This window comes from Pelmatolapia mariae, linkage group LG15 (genome assembly GCF_036321145.2).
Source record: "Pelmatolapia mariae isolate MD_Pm_ZW linkage group LG15, Pm_UMD_F_2, whole genome shotgun sequence".
NCBI lineage: Eukaryota > Metazoa > Chordata > Actinopteri > Cichliformes > Cichlidae > Pelmatolapia > Pelmatolapia mariae.
Window position 1 is genome coordinate 2,525,958 of NC_086240.1, and position 24,710 is coordinate 2,550,667.

Sequence of the window (24,710 nt, forward strand, 5' to 3'; positions counted from 1 at the left end):
TATAGAGAAGACTAGGTGATTATAAATATTTACGTATGTTTATCATTATTATATTATTTTGCTGCGAGCTTATGCACACGTTGCTGGCTTTTACTTCGGCCCCACTGCATGCCATCACCGTTTTTTTTCCTCCTAGCCAAAACAGTGTCTCGATTTTTTCCCTTTGGTGGCAGCCATTCAGTCAACACAAACACTGGCACGGTGACAGTCATCTGCTGGTCGGTTGCTTCATTCTCTGCAGTTGGTTGCCAGACTAATCTCACCGGGGTTCCATCACAGGGCCAGTGCTGAGAGCGCATCAAAACTGTGAAAATGGCCACCGTGACAGGCTCCTGGCATTCTCTCTATTTGGGGATGATGAGTACATTTGATATAGTGTGGCCCTGTCCAGAAATCATCATTCCACAGCTCAACTCCACAGCTCGCCACCGCAGCCCCCTGGTAATGAATATCTTGCACAAGCCACCTTCTTTCCCATCTACACCTGACTTTCATCTCTGTTTCTCCTCCTCGCTCCCTGGTTATTCATCCGTGCACTCAAGCTTTTTTCCATTCTCTCATTCTCTTCGGCACACTGTCCATCCAGCGATATTCCAGCTCCTTCATCTGCTCCCGCTATTCTCCGTCTCCCAGTCTCAGCAATCAGCTCTCTCTTTGCTCTTCTTGGCTGAATCAGGCCTCTACAGCTGCAGCCACAATTTATCTACTTTTCACTCACTTTCTCTTCTTCTCTGCCCGTCTACATGTCAGCTCTTTCTCACTTTTTGTCGACGTATTCCAGTCTCTCACTCCATTAAACGCTTCTGTATTCCTTCACCGGTTGCACTTCTTTCCTATTCACCCACGTCCCTTCTTTTTCTCCTGCACGCCTTCCCTCGATCTTCCTTCCATTCTCTCTCGGGCGTCAGACGAAGCCAGGGAGTAAATTCATCATTTATCAGGTCGCTCTGAAATTTATGGTGCTGAAAAGATGAATTAGATTGGCGGCTTGTACACTCGGCTTAGTCTGAGTTGTGAGAGCGACAAAGATTGTGTCTCAGATAGGGCTAATCATGTTTGGCCCCAGGGACGCGTGGGGATTTATCTCGCTCCTGAGGAATTGTTTTGTCTGTATTTCAAGACAAAGATTGGCAGATATTTTGAAACCGTGCTACTCATTGTGTCTGTTTCAGGTTGTGGGAGTCGCAACATTGTGCGCATCAGCGTGTGGATGAAAGTAATCGTGTTTTCGAGCGTTTGTGTGTCTGAAAATGAACACAAGGCTGTTCTGGCTATGACCAACCCCCTTGTACCCATCACAAATGATGGACCACACACAAACACGCACACACACGGACATACTTTCCCCAAGGCACTAGCAGAGTAGTTAGGCCAATGGTCATTCATCTGAGACAACGCCTGGACCTCAGCCAGCTCGAGGCAACGTGTGATGCACAATTTCCGCCTGGCTCGGTCTAATAATTCTTTGATTCAAAGATTCCAACTCACGCAAATAAAAAATAGATCGTGTAATCCGAAATCAAAGAGTGCAGGGATTCGGAGTATTATATAAGGAAATTGGAACCCTCTCACTAGACAAAGACAAGTCCCTGCAGTAATGTGGGTTGTCACACAAGTACACAGGACTGCGGGAAAGATGCGTAGCCACGATGAGCACCGACTCGAAAAAGGCGGAGAAACACGGATAAAAAGGAATTTGAGGACAAAAACAGAACAGAGATCTGAGAGGGCACTGTTAGAGGGGGAGAATAATTAGAGAAAGGAAGACAAAAGCAGTCAACGCATACATTCGACGCCCACACGCAAACACACGCGCGCGTAAGCTGCCGAAGCCTCGTGGAAACGCTCCAGTGTGGGATCAGAGCGGGTATATTGTTATAGAGAAGAATGGGGCTGTGAAGTGCACAAGTTCTTTTCTGTCTTGTTTCTTAACACTGATAGCATTAAAGTGTGGATTTTTTTTTTTATCAGGGAAAGCAGTTTTGTTTAAGTCACCTTTGATACTGACAATATAAAGTTCTGAGCACTTGTGTACTGGGCACGCTCAGCTTGACACTGAGGTTATCCATCCTATCTTTCTGTACAGCGTGCACTGCTTTCCATATTCTGAGCAGACTATAAAAGTTCAGCAGAAATGGAAGAAAAACAAATGACAATTTAAATTATTGAAACTATTTATTTATTATACTTTTGGCTGTTGTTTCTGTCAGCTATGGTAGCACTGAATGCTAACTAATGAGACGGGAACAAAAGAGAACTAAGCTGAGAAGAGAGCACAGTAACACTGCAGAAAAACAAACAGACAATCAGACAGTGTGTAGTCCACACATTATGCAGTTTGCATAATTCATTCAGTTATTTAATAAAATGTTCCTGTTCTTCAGCCGTGTGTCAGAATTAGCTTCACTGCCTGTATTTAATCTTACTGCAAAGGGAACACTTCAACCTGTTTGGTTTACTGGGAGAAAGACGGGACCTGTTCAGGGTGGACACCGCCTCTCATCCTATGACAGCGGGGATAGGCTGCAGTCTCCCAGTGACCCCGAATTGAATAAACGGTTATGATTATGGATGGATAGGAGATAGATACCATATCACCCCAATAGAGCATGTCGCTCTCAGGCTACTGGCTTACGTGTGCTTCTTAGGATATTTAAAAGTAGAATATGAGGCAGAACCTTCAGCTTTCACCTCTTCCATGGAACCAGCTCCCAGTTTGGATTCAGGAGACAGACACTATCTCTACTTTTAAGACTTAAAACTTTCCTTTTTGCTAAAGCATATAGTTAGGGCTGGACCAGGTGACCCTGAACACTCCCTTAGTTATGTTGCAATAGGTGTAGGCTGCTGGGGGATTCCCATCATGCAGCCAGTGTTTCATCTTCACTCACCACTTTTCACTCTGTGTGTTTTTACACGTCTCTGCATTTAATCATTAGTTATTACAAATCTCTGGCTCTCTTCCACAGCGTATCCTTTATGCTGTCTTCCTCCCCTCAACCCAAAAAGGTCACAGCAGACGGCCACCTGGCTCCCTGAGCCTGGTTCTTATGGAGGTTTCTTCCTGTTAAAAGAGAGTTTTTCCTTCCTTCTGTCGCCGTGCTTCCTCATAGGGGCTATCTGATTGTTGCAGGGTCTCTACCTTATAATACAAAGCTCCTTGAGGTTACTTTTGTTGTGATTTGGCGCTATATAGTAAAATTATTATGTTATTATTTATATTTATAATAAAATTACAATCTAATGTAATCCATTACATTTCTGTACCTTACCGGCTTACTGTGACTGGTTCTCTTACAGTTAACGCTTTAGCATCAGTATTAAGTGCAGGGATGTCAAACTCAGGCTACGTCCACACGTACACGGGTATTTCTGAAAACGCAGATTTTTCTGTGCGTTTGCACCTTTCATCCACACATAAACGGCGTTTTCGGTCACTGGAAACGGAGATTTTTAAAAACTCCTGCCAGGGTGGAGATTTTCGAAAACTCAGTTTTTGCATTTACGTGTGGACGAGGAAAACGGAGAAAACGCAGCGTCAAAGGTGTGCGCCTTTTTTGACATCACACTGTGCACCAGGTTACTGTTTCCGTGAAATGAATTTCTACAATGGCGGACTTAGACAAAATACTGCTACTGTTAATTTTACTCTCTGCAGTGTTTAAATGCTTACATATACACACACAGTTACTGTCCCTCCACACACATCAATTCTGCTTCTATGCGCCATCTTTGTTTACTCTTTCCTAGGCTTCTAGACTTCTGATTGGCCAACATTTCTACACGGTTAGGAATATATCGCCACCTGCTGCTTTGGCATGTTCCTAGCAGCGTTTTCCTTCGCTTTTGGCTTTTACGTGTGGACAGGATTTTTTTTAAAAAACGAAAATCTCCGTTTTCAAAAATACCCGTGTACGTCTGCACATAGCCTCATTTTAAACGTGCACCACATTCAGCTTACTTTGATCATAAGTGGGCCGGACAAGTGAAACTCACCTTTCTGTCAGTGTAAAGATGTTTAACTATATATTAAATCCCTCATATATATATTAATATAAGAAAAAATGTAATTTGCGTAGAAAATGACAGACGTCTGTCAGCAGGGTTTAAACTGACAATCTTTAACATTACAAAAAAAATTAAGTTAGCTCAATGCCTGGACATGCAAGGAGGTGTTTATCAGTATGAAACCTATGAAAGCACAATTAAAATATGACAATGTAGGCCCCAACAAAATCATTTCCCACAATTCAGTGGGCCAGATTGGAATATATTTTCTGGACTGATCCTGGCCCCCGAGCCTTATATTTGACACCCATGTTATATTGGAACACGCTACCACTCAAAAGTTTGTGTTCACTTAGAATTTTCCTTGATTTCGAATAAAATAAATGAATATATAAACTGCCACTTAATGACAAATTAAGTGCACGTTTTAATGGAACATGTACGTAGGAGTACAGACGCCCATGTTCAGAGATCATCACCTCCGGCGTTCAAATGGCACTTTGCCTTACGTGATGTAAGCTCATCATTTTAAAAATTCAAATTGATCATTATAAAAATTCGTAACCAATTATGCTGGCGCAGATGAAAACTCTTCAGCTCATTAAAGAAGGAATGAAATTGCCTCGCTGAGTGTCCCCCACCCAAACTTCCTTCCGAAGCTCATCAGAGTAACGGCTTTCTGTAACGTTATTCCAAAGACTGAATCTTACAACAGCTTCAATCAAAACAATCCCACTTGTGGCTGGTGCTTAAGGAAGATTTGTCAGTGTTTGCGCAGTGAGTGCAATTTCATAGTCGGTGTTAAAAATGAGGGCTGAAATAAGCAAAGAAACACCAAAGTTGTGAAGTTATGAAATCGTCCGTTATTTAGAAGCACATCATGCTGTCAAAACTGGCTGCTGCCATTTGAAGTGAATCCTAATGTCTCAATACTTTTGTTGGCCAACTCTCTAAACACTGTTGTTAAGACGTCCAATTTACACACCTCAGGCCTATTTTGTAAGCAGCTCTGACTGACAAGCAAACCACCAACACCTTTGTCCTCACCTATTCCCCCACCAGGGAGAGGGCATGCCCAGATCCGGTAACTGTTTATTGAGCGGCCTGAGAGCCTCTTGGCAGCGACTGCCTTCAAGTTAAGCATTAGAAGTGTGAGAAGGCAGTCGATGAGTCTGGACCCTAACATGTAATTACTCACGAGATGACAACCCCTTTACAAAGGAGGGAGGGCGAGGGAAAAAAATCAATCATCGTTGAATTACTATCACTGAATGTCCTGCAAATTACCTGTGCAGAAGAGAAAAAGAAATTACCACGCATTCGATCCGCCGACCTCAACTCCATCTCAAGACAATGGCAGGCGGACAGAAAAGGGAACAAACCTCAGTGGGATCGCTTGAAAGAAATCTACAGCTAAACTTCTTCCTGCTGCGCATTCCTGAAGCTGAGATGTAAACCTTAACGACCATTTAGCAGTGACTCCTGAGCTTTGCTGGCTTTAGATCACAGATATCGGCATACGTATTGGCAGAAGCTAGGGAAACAAGCACTGCATGCTTATGCAAGCAGGCACTTTGAGGTAATTATGAAGGTGGTAGGCGTTCAATTCCTATCCCAAATTGATGGCTATTAAAGATGAAGAACGGTCGAACTATTGCGCGACACACAGTCGGAAACATAAGGGACATGACACTACCTCTGTGCAGCAATCGCGCCCGCTTTTGCCTGATTAATTCAATTTCTTCATCGAGCGCTGCGCACACGCGAGCGCCAATGTGTACGCCACGGAGATGTCACTTGTGTGCGCGCTGTGGAGTTTCTCAGTATTTCGCAGCGTTACTGCAGCTGAAATGCGGTTATGAAACCCGTCCAACCTTATCTGCTCAAAGAAAAGCGAAAGACAGCCGGCGGCAAAAGAAAGCCAGAGACAGAAGAGATTAACGTCACCTGCGCTGGCACTGAACCAAACCAAAACAGCGTGCCAGGTCACGCCAGGAGAGGATGCTGGCCTGTCATCGGTGAAGGCAAGCAGGCAAAAGGAGCATGCTGTAGGGCTGCTGAGACATAGTGAAAGGGATCGACTCATATTTGCTTGCTTCCTACGATTACGTGGTATCAACATTTCTGCATATGTTTTTTTTTTTAAAAGCTTTCGGAACAGAATATCTCAAATATCTTAGATATAGCCCAGCTCATATCTCAAGGAAATTTAACATTGGCTTTTTAGTCGACATGTAATCCTGTACATTCTCGTCCTACCAGTGCGGCACAATTGTTCCACAGAGATCAATGACGTTTCATATTATCTTTTGTCATTCTTGGCTCGACTGCCACTTTGTTCCCATGTTGTCTCCCCGTGTGTCTGTTCTGTTTGACTAAGTGAAATTGAAGAGGAGGGTAATAGGAAACGAGCAAACAAAGGTAGCTTCTCCTAAGCCGGTTGACATGGAGACACAGATATCAAAGTTGAGGAGAGCCAACTCAATTTAATGGACTGTTAAGTAGAAGCAGGAGAGGATTTTTTTCCCCTCCTTCTTTCCCTCTCTCACACTCTCTCACCTAGCTAGCTGAGCAGCACATATCTGTTCCAAATGGAGGGAGTGCCTGAGTCTCCAAATGGAGCGGGCTCCGTTTGATGACCCTATTTGTATTCTGCTGGTGCGCCGCTTCTGCTGACCTGGGAATGAGAGATACAGGCAGGCAGCAGCTTTATCTGGCCAACAGGCCACCCCTGGTTTCTGCCTTCAGTGCTCTCCTTGCCTGCCCACTGACCGAATGCCTCTCGGTGCCTTTCAATTCCGTTTCTGAAATGAACCGGCCAGATGTTGCGCAGTTAATGCGTCTTGCAAGACAAAAGATTTCAAGCTCGGTGTGCCCCCCCCTCCCGTGGAGCCAAGTGTTACCGTGTTTATTGAAGGGTTTTGAAGCACATGTTACAGTATGAGTATGATGTTGGCCAGGTAATGGCCACATGCTTGTTAGTCATCTCACATATTTGACCCCGGAGAGCAAGTGAAGGTGAATCCTTTTTCCTGCTTGTGCCCTTTGCATGATGAAATAGATGGTGTCCAGTGGTTTTAAAGCTATTACTACTAATTTACCTTGAATTACTCCAGAAAGGATTCATTGGGTTAATAACAGAATATCAAACAGACTGAGTTAAAAATGAGGTCGGTACCTGTGGGAAAGTGCTCATTGACCGGCCAGTTGTCCACCTGCAAGGTTGCATTGCCCCCGTTCCTGGTGAATCGGACCAAATGGTATTTGCCATCGTTTATCGGCGTGTTTACCTCCTTAACGCTGATGTCCACCGTTCCGATGTTGAATGTCACACCTATTTTGCCTTGTTCCTGAAACAGACACAAAGAGCACAAAAGGGTTGGTGGTCTGACGCCATCAAACTTAATAAATGCAAGCGATACGAAATTGTGTGCCACCGCTGTCAGCGCTAGATGAATTTGAACTGCAACCGCAGATTCCACCCACATGTATTGTTGTGCTGTAATGAATTAATTATACATTAAACTAACTGTAAAAAGTTCAATAAAGCTACTTGGATGAATGCCCTCGGCTGGTGCTAATGGTGAACTACTCAGAGAACCTGAGGACGCTAGCGCGCTACGCTTCATTATACCACTGTAATGTGATGAAAATAGGCTGCCAGCAGAGATTGTAATGATGAGTAATGCTCCCTGCAGCCTGTCACCACAAAACTGGCAGGACAGATGCTTTTTCTGCCGCGGTCCTTACAGAATGCATGAATACCATATGCTTTGTTTAGCTCTTAATGCTAAACCACTTTTACCATGTCCGTAAATCGTGATGCCCCCTCGTCATTTTCTGATTTCTCTCCCCTCGACCCCACTAATTTTCACGAGCTGCCAGAGTGTGTTTTATTGTGACTGCTTGTGTATTCATGGTCATGCAGGCGTTACAAGCAAAAGGTTTTAAAGCAGAGGCAGGGCTTGAGTGAGTGGCGATGGGGAAAGGCTGTGTTTTCTGTGTCATTTGTTTTAATCCCCCACAGGGAATCTCTCAGTGTAATTACCTTCTTTAGAAGCCCAGAGCAGTGGGACTATTTCTCATAACAAAACCAAAATTAGGAAAGCCTGAACACAGAGCAGACACATATTGTTAATTGATCAGCAGAGACACTGGCCCTGCATGGCTGACTGTGACAATACAGACCCTGATAATGTCAGGCTGAATTTGACAGTGCTCGTCAGTGTAAAGGCACTGCAGGACTGCTACAAGTTAAATGACACAACACTTAAACCTGCTGACCTCTATTTAATTTTACAGGCTCTTCATACCTAAGAGGAGCACTTAATAGGGCCAAGCTATGCTTGATGCAGTTCCTCTTGCTGTAAGTGAGACTATATGGTGAGACTATACCACCCGATTACCAAAGGAAGCTTCACTGTACAGTAAAACAGGAAGCGTGTCATGTTTTTTCCCTGACACATTTTGCTATATTAAGTTAGTTTAACAACAAATCAAACAGCAGTGCGTCCTCATGCTGTTTGGTCAGATGCCACTGGAGCAGGTGCCTTAATGGCTGTGGCAAAACTATTTATCAAGACATAATGATCCCATTTCAGAGAACTACAAAGTCCACATTACCAGGTTGGAGGTTTGGTTGTAGGATAAGCTGCTGATTCATCTGCTGGGAGAATGTGGATCATGCACTGTTGAAATCTTTTTTTTTCCCCCACTACTTGCTTTTTACTTTATATTTTGCTTGCTGGTTAGATGCTAAAACTACAAAGGCCCCACTCACACAAGCCTTGGGACCATCTGACAACCACTTTCAAGTGGCCGTTGTAGGTTGCAGGAAGTTGCCATGAAATTGATTGCTAAAGACTGGACTTTAGCAATGAACTTCATGAGTAAAGTCTAGAGACCGATCAGTGAACCTCTGTTGCTAGGGGGTTGCTAGGGAATTCTACAACCAGTTGTCAGTGGTTGTTGGAGGATGTTGGCAGTTGCTTTGGTCACAAAGAGGTATACAGTTCTCCACCAGAAAGCTTCATGTAATTACTTTGGTCGTAAGTGAACTGCTGTGCAGTTTGCATGGAAGACGCCGACTCGGTAGCAAAGAAGCACAAACTAATCACCAAGCAGTAATGAAATTGTGAAGAGTGTAACACAAACTAAAGATGACCACAAAAACCTGCAACCACACAGAGGTTTTCAGTGCAACACACTCCGAGCAACCTGACAACAGCCACGTGACTGAAAGCTGCCATGACTCACTAACTGTTCTCTTGGCCTTAATAAGGTCGGGGTGAAGATAATGGTTAAACTCCAGCCCTTCACAACAGTCATCCTGCTTGCTGAAAGATGCCCAGCTGAAACATTCATGTTATGACCTTTCCCTCTGACAATGCCTTGTGTGTAAGTGCGATGTAGTTGGACGAAACGGTATTAGCTGACACCCAGGGCAAGAGAACAGGCTGAAAATACACATGACATCAATAGGAAATTAAAAAAATACTTTTTAATTAAGTTTGTTTTTTTATCTTTCTACTTCTTAACTCGAGCACCTTAAAAACCCTGGAAGAAAGCAGGCGCTTCTTTTGATTTCTGTTAATTAGGGTTCCATTTTTATTTTTTAGCCTTTCTTAGGTGCACAGGGCAGGAGTTGTCATGATTCAAGGTGCGGAGCATCCTCCAGAGGTAGCCTTTCGAAGTTTTAAAAAAGGTAGAAAGCCCAGAAAATAGGCAGCGAATGAACCCCTGCAGTGACTCTGCATACTGTAGTTTCCTCTTCAGCTCCTTTAAACTCCCAAAGTGGTCAAAAGACACTGAACAGTATTCACTGCCACGCTCACACTTACAGTTAAAACATCCTTTGTCTATTCATATAAAGAGATACAGAATTTCAGTGTGCTTGAGACCATAATGGAAGGAACGACGCAGCAGCTCGGCTAATAATGGAAAAAGAATGTCACCAAAGACACAAGAAAGCCATCTCCTAAAAGCTGAGCCCGGGCGCAGAGTAGGCGAGCAGAATACCTGAACGCGCACTTAACTTCTCTGTCAGAGAGCTTGAAAATGGGCTCTTAATTTAAGCAGTTGTCATTAAAACTTAGTGCAACACTTCCAACAAAAGTGTGTGTGGGGGCGCACGTGTACGTTTACGCACGCTGCTTATCTGACAGCAAATACACATAATCCACGCACCGAGACGAGATAAGCACGCGCGCCAGTATGCAGATGATTTAATGTGACAAGGTGATGCTCGGCGTGTCTCTTGTACCGTGAAAAATACTACTAAAGCATCGTGGCCTTCCTGACTAAAGACAAGACCTTTCCCTGGTATGAAAAAACAACATGTCTGACGGGCCGAGCGCACACAAAGCACAGACAGAAACATCAGCACTAGTACATCCACTGTGACCTTCAGAGGCTCTGGCAGCCCTGGCTCTCCTGTGTAGTCGCATCAAAGCCACATCACCGACCCACTAATACCTACAAACAAAGACAGATCGTCATCCCCCTGGCCCCTGTACAAACAAACAACAAAACACAACAATTGTACACCTTTGTAACTGTTGCTGAGCGCCTCCGGGCAGTGCAAAGAAGGAACTGTGTGTATTAGCGCGTTGCAATGGCACACCTCCCCGTTTCTCTCTCTCTTCTCTATCTGCACTACTCCCAGTGTCCGGCCTACCCTCCCGCCTCTGCCACCGCCGCCCACCCACCTGCCCGCCCACCCCCTGCGCTGCAGCAGTGTTTGATTGACAGATCCAATTACGTTTTTTATTGGCCTGTCGCTCGCGAGGCGGGAAGGCACTTCATTGTCTCCCGAGCAAAAGGAGAGGGAAAAATGGCTATTGTTCTCTTAGTGGAAAAGATGATGGCCGGCTATTCTAGGTGTAAACAAATGATGCGCGGAAAATCACTCCCAACCCGCGCGCGCGCGCTCAAATGAAAGCGGACGCCGCCGCACGTGCACACAGACTCACGGACGATGAAGTGTAACCTCGCAAAGAAAAGAATCTTTAGTGTCTTTAGTGTCGTGTTAGAGAAAAAATACAGTGTAACAACATTTAGTTGTAAGAATCAAAAAGTCCAAATGTGAAATTACAGCAGTATAGCTGGTAATTTACTGGTATGATGCACGTAAGCCCTTTTATAGACTAACAGACTCCCACACTCTTTATTTAATGTCAGCCACAAACACTGACTCCTCGCCGCTATAGGATCAAAAACACGATTATGTTTGCAGTATATGTGTGTGGGTCATTTAAGACGTACAGTATGTGTGGGCATGTTGTGTTCACGCTCTGTGCAACTAAGAGTGATAAATGTAATTCCAGGCGAGCGAATGCACCCCTCCCTCCGACTCATCCCTCCGCTGCGAGCTAGCCTGAGCTCGGCACGAGGATCTCCAGCGTTCCCACGTGTCCCGGCACACACTGACATCAGTAATCAGGCTCGCTGCAATCCAATTCAGGGCCGATCAATGCCTCCAACACATGGAGCGCCCGGGGCAGAGTGAAAGAGAGAGAATCACTCAAGGCAGCGGTGGGCGAGCCTGCAGACAGCCCTCATCAGACAGCTGCTGTACAGGAGGACGAGCCGCTCACAATAGACGCCATCGCCCGCTCGCTGAATGGTCATTCTGTTAAGCCACAAGCCTGAGACAGATGAATACATCTGACAGCCATTTTATGCAGGTGATATGGGCAGAATAAGCAATAAGCTTAGCTGTGCTGGGGAGGAAAAGAAAGAGAAAGATGGAGAAAGAAATGCATAAAAATAAGTAGTTATGACCCACATATCTTCTATAAGAAGATGTGCACTGAACGCACTCTGAGGTCAGACATTGTTATTAAAAGTGGGGACCTTTCTCGCTACAAAAAGATAAGATAACCTTTATTAGTCCCACACGTGGGAAATTTGTTTTGTTACAGCAGAAAGTGGACAGTGCAAAGTTACAGGAGCAAAAATTAAGAAAAAACACTGGAATAGGATGATAAGAATAAGAACAGAATAAAATACAATGTTATCAGAAAAAGAGAATTGCACTTAGTGTTATAAAAAGTATCGCATTACAATCAAACCCTGATTGTAATCTAGTACGGGTACAGAGCAGTTGTAGCGGGATGACTCCAGCAGATCTATATAAAGGCTCATTTGGGAGGGAGGAATATCTGATACCAGGAATGTGAACATGTCCCAGGGTGGGAGTTTGGGTTACATATCCCTCTTTTCATCTGACATCAGCGCTCAAGTTAGCTTTCGCGGTCAGGGGCCAAGAAAACTGGATCATGGACGCAGTGGAAGCAGAATCAATAGAGTGGAGAAGCTAGCACATGCTGGATTGATGCACCTGGCCTTCCCACTGCCAAAGCCATTTATCGTCAGTAATTGACAGAGATAACTCATAGACGGCGCGGTGATTTGTAGCTGTCTATTCTTGTGTGCATCAAGCTCTAGAGTCAGAAATTTGCTAAAGGGTAGGATGTTAGAGGCAGTAAAGGAGGGGTTTGTGTGTGCGAGTGTGCGCTGGCCTTTACAGCTAGTCGTTTCTTCATGTACAGAATGCGCTGACAACTCGACAAGCCTTGGGCTCGGCAGGAGCTTGGCATATTTTTCTGTGGTCTTGCAAGCGCTGTTGGCGAAATTGAAGGCCCTAATTACATAAAGAATGTCTCTATTTCTACAATAGATTAAATTGAATAGGTCTACAAAGCAAATCACACCTAGTTATGAAAAGTAATTTAGAAACCCTGGCACAGCCACACTTTCTATTACAAAAAAAGCCAGAAAATGGTTGGCTCGACCTACTACAAACATACAAGAAAACATATTATCTTCAGTAGCATACATTTGTGAAAATTAGATTAATCTGAAGCATGTTTCTATGCAGAATAAGTGTCTATCTAGAAAATAGCAAAAGCAGCATGATGGAGCTGCTAAAATGGTTTCCCATGTATCCAAAGCATAATGTATCATATCCCTATGTGCCAGAGAGCTTCACTGTTCCAAATTCAATAACGCACTCAGCTTACTGTTGGCATCAACACTCATCAGAACAATAAATGCAGAAAAATGCAACACTGAAAAGCACATGCTCTCAGCTTGTTACATACACTGATCAGGCAGAACATCAGAACCACCTGCCTAATGTTGGTTGTGTTGGTTCCTCTTTTGCTTACAAAGCAGCCCTGACCCATTGAGGCATGGTCTCCACTAGACCCCTGAAGGTGTGCTGTGGTAAACTATCTGGCACCAAGATGTTAGCAGCAGATCCTTTAAGTCCTATAAGTTGTGAGGTGGGGCCTCCATGGATCAGACTTGTTTGTCCATCACATCCAAACGATGGTCGATGGGATTGAGGTCTGAGGAATTTGGAGGCCAAGTCAACGCCTTAAACTCGTCGTTGTGCTCGTCAAACCATTCCTGGACCATTTTTGCTTTGTGGCAGGGCGCTGTTCCTGCTGAACGAGGCCACAGCCATCAGGGATTACAGTTTCCATGAAACCGTGTTCATGGTCTGCAACATTGCTTAGGTAGGTGGTACGTGTCAGAGTAACATCCACATGGATGGCAGGACCAAAGTTTTTCCCCATGCATCACACTGCCTCCACTGCCTTGCCTTCTTAATGTGATGAAAGGGTTAATTTCATGACCACACCTAAACCCAAACCAGAATCCTCTCTTCAGCCTCACTAAACAGGGCTTCAATACTGAATCAAGCATTAAATGCAAACCAAACTAATCAAGTAAAATTTAGTGCTGTCAGCGTTAACGTGTTAAAATTGGCCAATCCCCGTTAACGAGTTAACCTTAGTTTAGTCCATGTGAGGGGTTACTCGGCGTTAACGCCGTCACCACGACTAACACAGTCAACAATTAACTCACCTGGAGCGCAGACTGACTCAAAATCCCTGGAATGTCTGTCAACGCATTTCAGGCAGTTTGTCTGAAGTTCGTCCATTCTGCGCTCCAGACGGGTTGAGTGCGTTAAAAATTTTTTATCGTGTTAATCCTGATGACCGCGTTAACGCCAAATTAACATATCAACGTTGACAGCACTAGTAAAATGAAACATCATGCATCAACCTCCTCTCACAGACAGGACAGACACTTTGAAAAGCATTGCTGATTTGTGTTTCATAGTTTTTTTGCAGAAATGAGCACAGCCATGATAAACTTAGAAACATTAACAAAAGCAATATTTCTGACTACAGTCATGAGAAAAGAAAGTTTTCACACGACCGATTTACTTAAACAGATGTAAGTACTGGGCAGCTATTTGTTTTTGCCTGATTCTCTGTAAGAGGCACAGAGCTTTGAATAAGAAAGAAAGAGGAGAACTTTATATTTTAATGACCAAAGCTCTGTTTCGTACACAGGACATGTGGCTCCACGTGGCAGCGCCGCGTACGCAGCGCCGCAGACAGACGAGCGCCACAAATAGGATCTAATTTTGGATAGATCTATTCTACCGTGGAGCTGAATAAAACACCGCAGACACGGTTTTACTTTCTCATATTAAAAGCTGCAGCGTTCTGGGCTTCCTAGCTTTGTACAGTGACAGTCTTAATGCACTATTCAAATAAACATTCCTCTGAAAACTGTGAAATTTCATAAATGATTAATTGGCTCAAATGTTCATTCAGATGTTCATAATTGGCTGCAGAGCTGTTATGCGAGGCCGTGGGGGAGGATACCATGTGCAGAGGCCTGGGTGCCTCTGAAATATTGATCAGACCTAAAAGAACCCAGAGGTCTAACACAGGCTGTATCTCACACCTGAGAGAGCCAGAAACAGCTTCATCGAATGGACAGGAACAAAATGGCTTCCACCTTGCGTTACTTAGAGCTACTGTAATTGCCGGGATAATACCATAGTGTCCATTAGCCAGCTGGTTAATGCCCAGAAGTGCCAGCTAGTGTTAGCCCAGACTGAAGAGGAAGAGACATTGCATTTTTAATATAAACACAAGCAGCAGCGTTACTGTGGAAGGTAATGGCTTTGACTTCAGCGCTCAGGCTCAATGTCAAACTCTCTTCCTTGCTCTTTGATCCTCTGCTGCAGAATATGAATCGCGCAGGGTCAGCCTTATCAATTATTTACACCCACTCTTTCTCTATTTCCTGTTTGTCCGCTCTTGTGGCTGTAACTTGCCTTGACACTAATGGCGGACGGCCTGGTGAAAACATTTATCAATGTTACCGCAGAGTCCTCTCGAGTTCTATACTATCACTTTCAGCCTTTTGGAACTTAGAGTACTGACAGTGCACTGATCCTAATCGTCACCAGCGTACTCTGCTGCCTGCGACAGTGCTGCATTGTCTCAGTAAAGTGGCTGCCCCTCAAAGAACCTTTGGCTTCTGCATCTTTGTGCTAGCAGTGAATATGTTGCTTGTTATCTGCATAAAATGCTCCTGTTTAATATAGTTTCAGGTCTTTTTTTACATTTAGCAACTTCAATCAGGCTGATCTTTGACCTTTGTCGTGGACCTTGTGGTTCCTCCAGAATAAACTTTTTTTTCTTGTGGTTTTTACCCTAAAAGGATTAAACCATGCATATCAGAGGAAAAGCCTTGAGCCAGCCCTCATTTCTTTATATTTTGCTACGAAAAATCGGTGTTTGGTATGGCCACCTTTATTCTTCAATACAACCTGAACTCTCTTAGTCAAGCTTTCATGTAATTTCCTTAATTAGTCTTTAGGAAAAGTTCTCCAGGCTCCTTGAAAGACATTCAAAGCTCTTCTTTCAGTCTTGGCTGCCTTTTGTTGCTTTCTCTGTTAACATGATCCCCCGCTGCTTCAATAATGCCGCAGTCCGGGTTCTGGGGAGGCCAATCCATGACTCTCCATGTTATGTTTTTACTACACTGGCAGTGTGTTTCAGTCCAGTTCTTGTCTAATTTGGCACACCTCAACATTTTCTCCTCTTTTTCACAGTCACCCTTCCACTGAGACCATTTCTGATGATGGTTCTGCAGACAGTAGAAACTAAAGAGTCGGGTGCATCTCTCAGCTCCTGCATCAGGTCTTTGCTGGATTTTATTTCTTAAGGAAATGACTTTCAGATGCTTTTTATCTGCTTCATATACTTTTTAGGCCTAACACTTTTTTTTTGTTCTCCACTTGTTTCCTCAAAATATTCAAGGACACACTGCACATCATGCTGAGATATGCCAAGTTTTCAGCTAATATTTTTGGGGAATCACCTCATTGTTAAAAAAAAAAAATTATTTCATGTCTGTCAAATTTGCCTGTTTTATCTTTTGGCATTTATCATAGATTTATAAAGAAAAAGATGGAAATTGAAAATCAATTCTTTGCCAAGTTGTCTATTATATGTAGACACAACTGTGGTTCATCACTTAGGTTAGGCTTCTTTTTTAACGCTAGGTCAGCGTTAAGTGCCAAACAAACAAGCAAACCTCTGAAATTGTGCTGGTACGAGGAATGGACTGAGATTGTACGTAAAAGTAGCCAAAAGACCTAAATATGTAGAAATGAGAGGTGTTTCAAGACTTTTGCACAGTACTGTACTGCACTACAGGATTACCTGCTGTGCTGCAAACCTCCATCTATGGAGAGCAAAGCTGAGGAAGAGTGTTGTTCTGTTTATAGTCAGAGTAACACACACACAAACAAGTTATTATGATGCAGACTGCATAATTAAAAGCGTGCTAAACCACAGAAACATGGTAAAACTTCTGCCATTAATTTTCATCTGCCTGACCTGCTGCTGCACTTCTTCATTCGGACCATTACAATGCAGCGTGTGCTGGACTTGAACAACATGTAATCAGGCCATAAGCAAAAGCAATGGGCCTTGGTCCCCTACACAAACACACACAAACACAGTCTCAACACTACCGCGGTTGTGTTCATATATTTCCTGGACTGGTGCTTTGCAGCAACTGTTAAGAAGTCGCCGGACATAAATCGGGAGCTTACTTGTGGATTTATTCAGTTTGGGTTCAAAGTTACCCGATCAAGTGTCCGTAACAGAAAAAGCAGGTTTCATATGACCTCACACTGCACATGTTGGGCCACTTGGTCCCTGTACACCACGGGCTTATTTAAAAGAAGGAGAAAAAAAAGTCAATGAATGGGATTTGTGCTAGATGGAATAATATGCTGTGAAAGTCCATTAGGGACTAGGCTAATGAAATTGAAACAGCTTGGTGATCAAATTAGAATCTGTTCGGCAGATATTTAATTTAATGTGCTGCTGAATTTGAGCACTTTCAATTTGGTAGCCCCAGAGTGAAAGTAGCATACAATAAATCAAGCGGTCACACAATTTACCCTACATTCTTTCCTCCCCTCATTTTTCCGAAATGAACGACTTTCTAATGTATTCACAAAATGCCATTTTCTCAGACAGAAACAGGCTAAGCGTTTAAGTCGAAACAAAAACGAAACGAGCAAAAAGACATACCAGACTAAAACGGGGGGAAAAAAATCACAGGCAAACTTTATCTTTGACCTTTGAGTGTGTTTTCCCCATAGAGAATACCTTGAGTCACAATCACATGCATCGCTGCAGCTGCTTGGTAAAGAGTCACGGGCTGAAATTATTTGAATAGACACACAAAAGATTTTAGCTTGTTTGAAGAGCTGCTCTCCGTATTTTGCACGCTCTCCTTCCCATGTCTCGGGTAATATGCAAAAACAAAACCACAACTGTGACAAAGAAAAAGTGTGTGTGTGTGTGTGTGTGGGGGGGGGGGGGGGGGGGGGGGGGGGGGGGGGGGGGGGGCAGAAGCTATTTTAGATAGCTGCACACAGTCCCAATTAACAAAAAGGACGCTGATTATTGGAGCAAGAGAGACAAATTCGAGACTGAGGGGGAGGCTTATTATTACACAGACGCTCATATATCGTATATAACAGGACGGAGACGCTTGCTCTATGTCCCATGTTGTGGTAGTCATAAGCATGTCTCTGCCTGCTGAGCAAAGCCTGGACTGCAGTTCATTGAGTGTGTGTGCGTGTGAGTGTGTGTGTGTGAGTGTGTGTGTGTGTTGGGGGGACGACAAAGAGACGGGGATAGAGAGAGGCACAGCTTCTCATCCATCTGTTTATACAAACATACTATTCTGGGCACGCACTTCCAGGCACAAACAGACAGACTGATGAATGTAAACACAAGAGTGTGCACGTGAACTCACACACTCTTGTATGCCTGCACACACACAAACACACACAAACACACACACACACAGATGGTTGTTTTTTTAAAAACATTTTTTTGTCACAGCCCTTGTTTGCCCAATGTTGTCTCTGCGAGATGCATTAAAATTAGAAGTGCTAACGCCCCCGTGCGCTGGAACAGGTGTTAAAAATGCTAATGGCTGGCATCTACAGTAGACGGTGTTCTGATCCCTCGCTGGCGGCGTCTGGGCTAGATTGTGAAGGCTGAAGTGAAGGAAAACAAAGGAGGGGTGCTTGTTCCTAAATTACAGGAGATGATGACACAGAAAAAAATAAGAAATTGCCTCCTCTGATCTCTGCAGGTTGGGTTGGTGGGCAGGGAGGGGGGGACAGATACCAACACTGGCGCTAGCTGGGTTGCCCTGAACATGCGAGTACCAGAGGGGTGGGTGGTCTGTTGCCAAGGGTAACCTGCCTGGGATCAAGACTCTATCTTCCACCTTGCCTGCTGAGGTGTCAGGGATGAAGGCAGAGGGGGGAATGAAAAAAACGGAAAGAGGGGAGAAAAGACGCGCAGCATGAAAGTGAATGTCTAGAAAAAGAAAAGCACACAAGAAGAGAGGCTATGAGGTGAGGTGGAGAAAGAGAGCTGCAGAAAAATGATTAACTGAGAATAGAGCGCATTAGGCATCCCGGTCCAACCACACTCATTTTTTTCTTCTTTCAATTTCTCTGTTTTTAAGAGTCTGCTGAAGAGGAGACTCATTTGGTTTTGATTTGAGATTCATTTAGCTTCAAATCCACCAAGTCTCTCTGTGATAATATCAATTCGTGGGTCGCTCCCCCCCACTAAGCGCATAAGACACCGAATGCCGCTGTTTAAATTCACACCATTTGCAGCGTAATTGCTTCAACTTGGAGAGATTATGATTTAGTAAGAAGATAAAGTATATCTCCAGTTGGTATAAACACTGTTATAATGGAGATAAATTAGTGGAGCTTGTGAAATCTGTGCAAAAACAATACTTCTGCAACCAATAGCTGCTGTTTGCCATCTAACGGTGTTACTCTTTGGCTGACTGGGTGTTGCTGGATCGTGTATAAATAAGGTGCGGCTTTAGATTTTTGCACGCCATTCCAAGCCTTAAAGTCAAAGGGTTAGGATTTAGGTTAAGGTCAGAGTCAGGGTGCTTTTCACAAAAATAATTCAAGAAAGAGTCAATCGGTGTGTAATTTGTACATTTTATGATACCAACCTGCTATTGTAGGGCACCTCATCCTGCAGCCCTTTGATCTAATCTAATACTTTAATAAAAAGGATTGTGATTTCAAATGTGTTGCTGAGGCAACTTTATTGTTTTATCTTGATGACAGAATGTGCCACAGGCTGTATATGTAGTTTTTAAGATAAGTAACCATTAACTAGATCATGTTAATTTTGTGCCATTTTGGACATATGCTAATTTTGGTGACAACGTAGGATCAAGTGATTACAACCCCAGGCACACAGGCCTAGAGACTAGCAACCACTGGTCATGAGGGAAAATCGAGTATTTCTTGATTGGTTGGGAGTTGTTGCTGCTGGTTTATGGCAACTCCTTTGAAAAAGCCCCAGGTGTATAGGCCTATAGACTGGTCACTGACCCACTTGGAAACCACCTGTTGCTAGGGAAAAACATGCATTTCCCAACTGGAAGCCTTGTGATTGCTTCGGTTATTGGATATAATGTTGCAGTCATAGTTTGAATAGAAGTGATAGACTCGTCTATAAACACTGTCCAACGACTCTCAGAGCTGTAGGAAAACTATGAGAAGTGAGACACAAACCAGTGATGGAGACGGTTCACCTTCAAAGTAAAAGTTGCACCTCTTTGAACTTGTTGGCTACTTTGAAGGTGAACTGTATCTTTCCTTTTTACTACCACTCGGCTAGTAGCTATCTAGTATTTGCAGAGAAATGTGAAAAAAATACAGGTTGGATTGACAATCTGCTAGCAACCAAAGCCATCACTAGGAGGTTTTGGTGTAGCGTCTTTTTTGCAACAGCCAGCAAAATCACTGCTAACCACTCAGGCAATACACATTTTCCCCTAGCTACCAGTGGTTGTATCATGTTCAGTGTGGTGGACAACTCTTGAGCAATAAACGTCACTATAAGATGGAAAGGTTTGTTGTTGAATACATCATGAAAAACAAATAAAACAAATACTTTGCTTTAGTGCCTTCTTTTCTCTCATGTGACCACAATTGTAAAAAATGAACATTATGTTGTTTGAAAACTGAGATCATAAACTCGTCAGGAATCATGTATAACGTCATAAATCGAGTGAAAAGTGGTGTCATTTCCTCACAAACTTCTGGTTTGTTTTTACGTCCACAGGATTTTGGAGCCCCCTGCTGGTGACTGTAAAGAATGCAGGTTCACGCAACATCAAACCATCTTTTACATACAGTCTGTGGTTTTGAGTGTTTTTGAGCCCTGCATGTTATTATGTCTTCATGAATGCCTCTAAGGCAGTTCCAAGATTACGTTCGCTGAGAATTAATAAGTAAAGAAGTTTACAGTGAAGCATGACAGCATGCAGTATGTATCTTTTTACTTGGCATTAAAAGTGCACTTAATGATATGACCTCTCCTCTAAGTCTTGCATGAACCTGGCTCTTGGTAGGTATACACTGTGTAGCATATATAAATTAAGAGATTAATAGGATGTGATGTTCCAGCGAAGCACCAAAGCAGCGATGCATGAACGAGTTATCAAACAAATTTATAAACTAGGAAATGAAACCTGCGCCTAGCTCACTGCAGACATAAAATATGGGTAAACAGAGGGGTACGGGTTGTTGCAGATAGTCCGAACTCAAAGGTGGTTCCGCTAAAGCGCTGATGACAACCAGTCAAAGGCCTCTTGCTGTACACTCCACACAGCAGCCTCTGACAGATCTAATCTAATGTATGGCTGTATAGTTGAACGGGCACGCAGCAGCAGAGTCTAAACTCTCCTGTGGTGATGGTTCAGAAGCCACACTGGGCAACATATGCCATCTCTGTGTGCATGGCTGTCATATCAGCTTGATATTGGTCTACAGTCCAAATTTCACTTAGCATTTATTCATCTCTAATTCATGACCACATCCGGTGCATTAGAGCTGTGTTAAATCAAGCAGAACTGCACCAAACTTCTTGGAATGCATAAAGAGATGATGAGCACTGATGATTGATTAAAGATGTTCGTTCTGAAGCAATTGTCTCACCAATTGTTCGACTTTTTTTCTGCGTTATGGGGAGGACTTGCATTTAACTTATCAGCTGCGGATGAATGCAAGATTGGAAAAATTGGATTGTTTTCTGTGAAATTTAGGGCTGGGTCACACCAGAGCTTTGGAGAGATATAAGTCAAACAATAAGACCCCCTGCTGGAAAACAGCATGCGGTATCTCAGCAGCTGTCTAAATGTGTCGGTGGCATTTAGAGTTACTTTTGAGACTGTGAGGCGATATAAACAGAGGACAAAGAGGGCAGGTAAGACATAAAAGTGACCAATCAAGAAAAGAAAAGCAGTCGCGTTGAGGAGCACGGAACGTGGCGCTAGAGAAAAGGGAGCGCTGAAATGGAGACGTGAATAGCCAGCACCTAAAATGGCTGAATAAACAGGAGGAAATCTAGGTCGGTCTGTCTCTCCCACTTCAAGGAACGTTGAGGCAAGTGCCCTACTTCTTGAATGCTTTGGACACTTTCAGGCCAAGCTGTCGTCAAAGCCCTCTCCCCCGTTCTGAAAAAGATCACCAAGTATGACTTATTAACTGCAAAATAATGGTACATTTGCATTCACGTCTGCTTACATCCTCCCTCTGTATTTGTCCTTCCTTGTCAATTATTCTCCATAATTATTTTTTCCTCACTATTTCAAAAAGGCATTATTTTTCATGAAATTAATTGGCCCAAAAGCAATAAGGCAACCAGTCATTTTTTAAAGGCAATTTTCTTTCCCATAATATGAAACTGCTAAAAGATAAGTGCATATCAAAGGCTCAGCAGATAGCGTTTATTGCGGCTCTCCTCTCTCACAATTAACAGGGCTGCCTGCAGAGAGCAGGCATGAAATCTAGGTGATTGGAATACGAGGAGATGCCAATATAATTCAGAGAAACGCCATTAGGGGTAATCAGGGGATCCAAATGATTGATTATGCAGGTGACTTCTTCCATGTTGGGAGCCTTGCATGCGTGCTGTAAGAACGTCAAAGTGCACAACCACAGAAGCTGTTCTTTATCCTTTTTTTGGGATTCTTATTTTAGGAGATTGGAAGACTGTATCCGTAGAGGGCATTCCAACAAACGTAAATGATGCGAGGCTAAATGCTTTATCCACATTGTAGCAACATGAAAAGGTCAGAGAGAGACAAACACTTATAGCTAGATATGTTGGCACATATATATATATATATATATCTTTGTCTTTTTCTGTTTGGAGATAACTACATAGAGGTTTGCACAGAGGGCAGAAAATAGTGAGCCGGGGAAAAGTGACAAATATATTGTCTATCTTGCAAGACAGTGGGAGGTTGTTTTCAAATGTCACAGCGACTCTCAAGGTCTGTCCCAGGTCGGCCTGTGCTGGTGCTCTCAAAGACGACTGCAGGAGAATCATCGCCCGGTCACACGAACAAAATAAGAAAAAGTCGCACACGCGCTCACTAAAACCCACGAGCATCTGCCACCGTGACTGTTCAGAAGTTTCCAGAAACACTGATTTAATACTGAAGATGTCCTAAGCGGAAAGCGACTGCTTACGTGGCAAAAACTACAGTTCTGCAAACGGCCACTTGAAGCTGACTTCAAAATGGAGTGACTCTAATTTTGCATCGACTCAAATGTTAACAGGTAAGAAAACTTAAAGTCTTTTAATCCTCGAGGCATGCCGCCATTACCTCTCATAATTCAAATCATGGGATTGGACCTTTTCACTATGTTTATAGTGTTGGTGATTTTTGAGGCAGTTATGATAAAGCTGACAAATAACCAAGTGTCGTTTGGTTAATTGTACAAATTGTGCTGAGCCTTAGTGAAACTTGTGGACCAGAAGCAGAGAATGTTCACTTTTAACCTCCTAAGACCTGAACTCTTTCGTGGCATGCATCTTTAATTTCTCTTTGCTATTTGGGCTGATTGGGACCTGATCAATGTAAAACAAAGAATGATCTTTTTACCTGATTTTACTCTACAAGGGCATTCGACAGAACAGTGGCAGTGTAACGTCCTCGTAAGTGGATATCAGCCCCATGTAGAGTAAAATTTAGTATTTTGGTCCAGGTAACCCAAAATGTGATGTTAAAGTAAAATCTATCTCTTACTGTAGCTGCAAGCAGGGTATTTCAAAAGCGTCAACTTTGACTTTGACAGTGAATGTTCTCCATTTTTGGTTTGTGTCACACCTTTTACACTGTGCGTACAACTTGGCATGTTGAGTTTTACCATTTGCTATCAGCTTTTCAAAGTTACACAAACAATAGGTCACTGTGAAAAGCTAGTAACCAAAGCAACAGCAAGAAGGTATTACAGTAGATGATCACCAGCAGGTCTAACAAGCTTGCTAGCATTAGGTGATAAATTAGACCCACCGCAACTTGAACACTACTCTGGTTTATTCTGGTCCCAAATTCATATGGAAACCCAAGGTCAGAAACTTTTTCTTAAATATATGGTGTAATTTCTCTTCAAATGTCTGTGTTCTTTGAAAGCTCCAAATAATGAGATGTGTGGTACATTTTGTACAACTGCAGAGACAATTTTTCCATCCAGCAAGCCAACAAAATCTGAATCGGATAAGTGCAATTTCAGTCCAAATCCAAAAAGAACTGGTGACAAATAGTTCATATGTCTAGTCGAGCTTTTACTTAACAATCTGCAGCGGAGTGAAAGGAGGAGACTCAGCAAAAGAAAACAAAACTACCTGCTGCTACTCCCTTCCCCATTTGTGTTCAGCACACCAGAGCAAACATTGCTCTACTCACTCTTTCACTTTCACCTCCCTGCTACATGCCCTACTAACAAAACCACCCAGCCTCCACCTTCTTCTGCCTCTCCCACCAGTGCTGAATGAAAACTAGGTGCTGCCTCCTTCCCTCTGTTAGATGCTGTGAAGATTCTGGAGCCTAGACGGTCCCAGTGGGTGTCTGTCATTTTGGGCTCGCTGTCGGGTAAGTTTATCTGTCATAGAAGGTGTCCTTACACTGTCGCTCCTGGAGGGAGATTAGACACACTGCACTGACTCCCTCTTCCTCTATCTAACTGTGTTTTCCCTCTCTTTCTCTCTCTGTCCATATCTCTAGCCCTTCCCTCTTCCTCTCTCTCCCCGTCAACATTTCCTCTCCCTCGCCTTCACTGTCTCTGTCCTCTATCTCATTCTGCCAACCTTTCCCTCCTGCTATTTGTCAGTGCGCGCTCCACTGAGCCAGGACTGTGAACAGGTTACAGTAGTCAAGAGGGGAGGCCCACCAGAATCAGCCATGCGAGGCACAGATGGGCCTTCCTGTCCGTTCGGTCAGACTGTTGACACAGG

At 43.5% G+C, this 24,710-nt stretch overlaps 1 protein-coding gene across 11 annotated transcripts in view; it reads right to left on the bottom strand.

The window, feature by feature from the left end:
• nrxn3b (neurexin 3b) overlaps positions 1-24,710 on the bottom strand; it is a 314,465-nt gene that overhangs the window by 38,204 nt on the left and 251,551 nt on the right. For all 11 annotated transcript variants that reach the window (XM_063496537.1, XM_063496538.1, XM_063496541.1 and 8 more), the window contains one exon: positions 7,187-7,358. In XM_063496537.1, the coding sequence (XP_063352607.1) occupies positions 7,187-7,358 (172 nt within the window). The remainder of the gene's footprint in view (positions 1-7,186; positions 7,359-24,710) is intronic.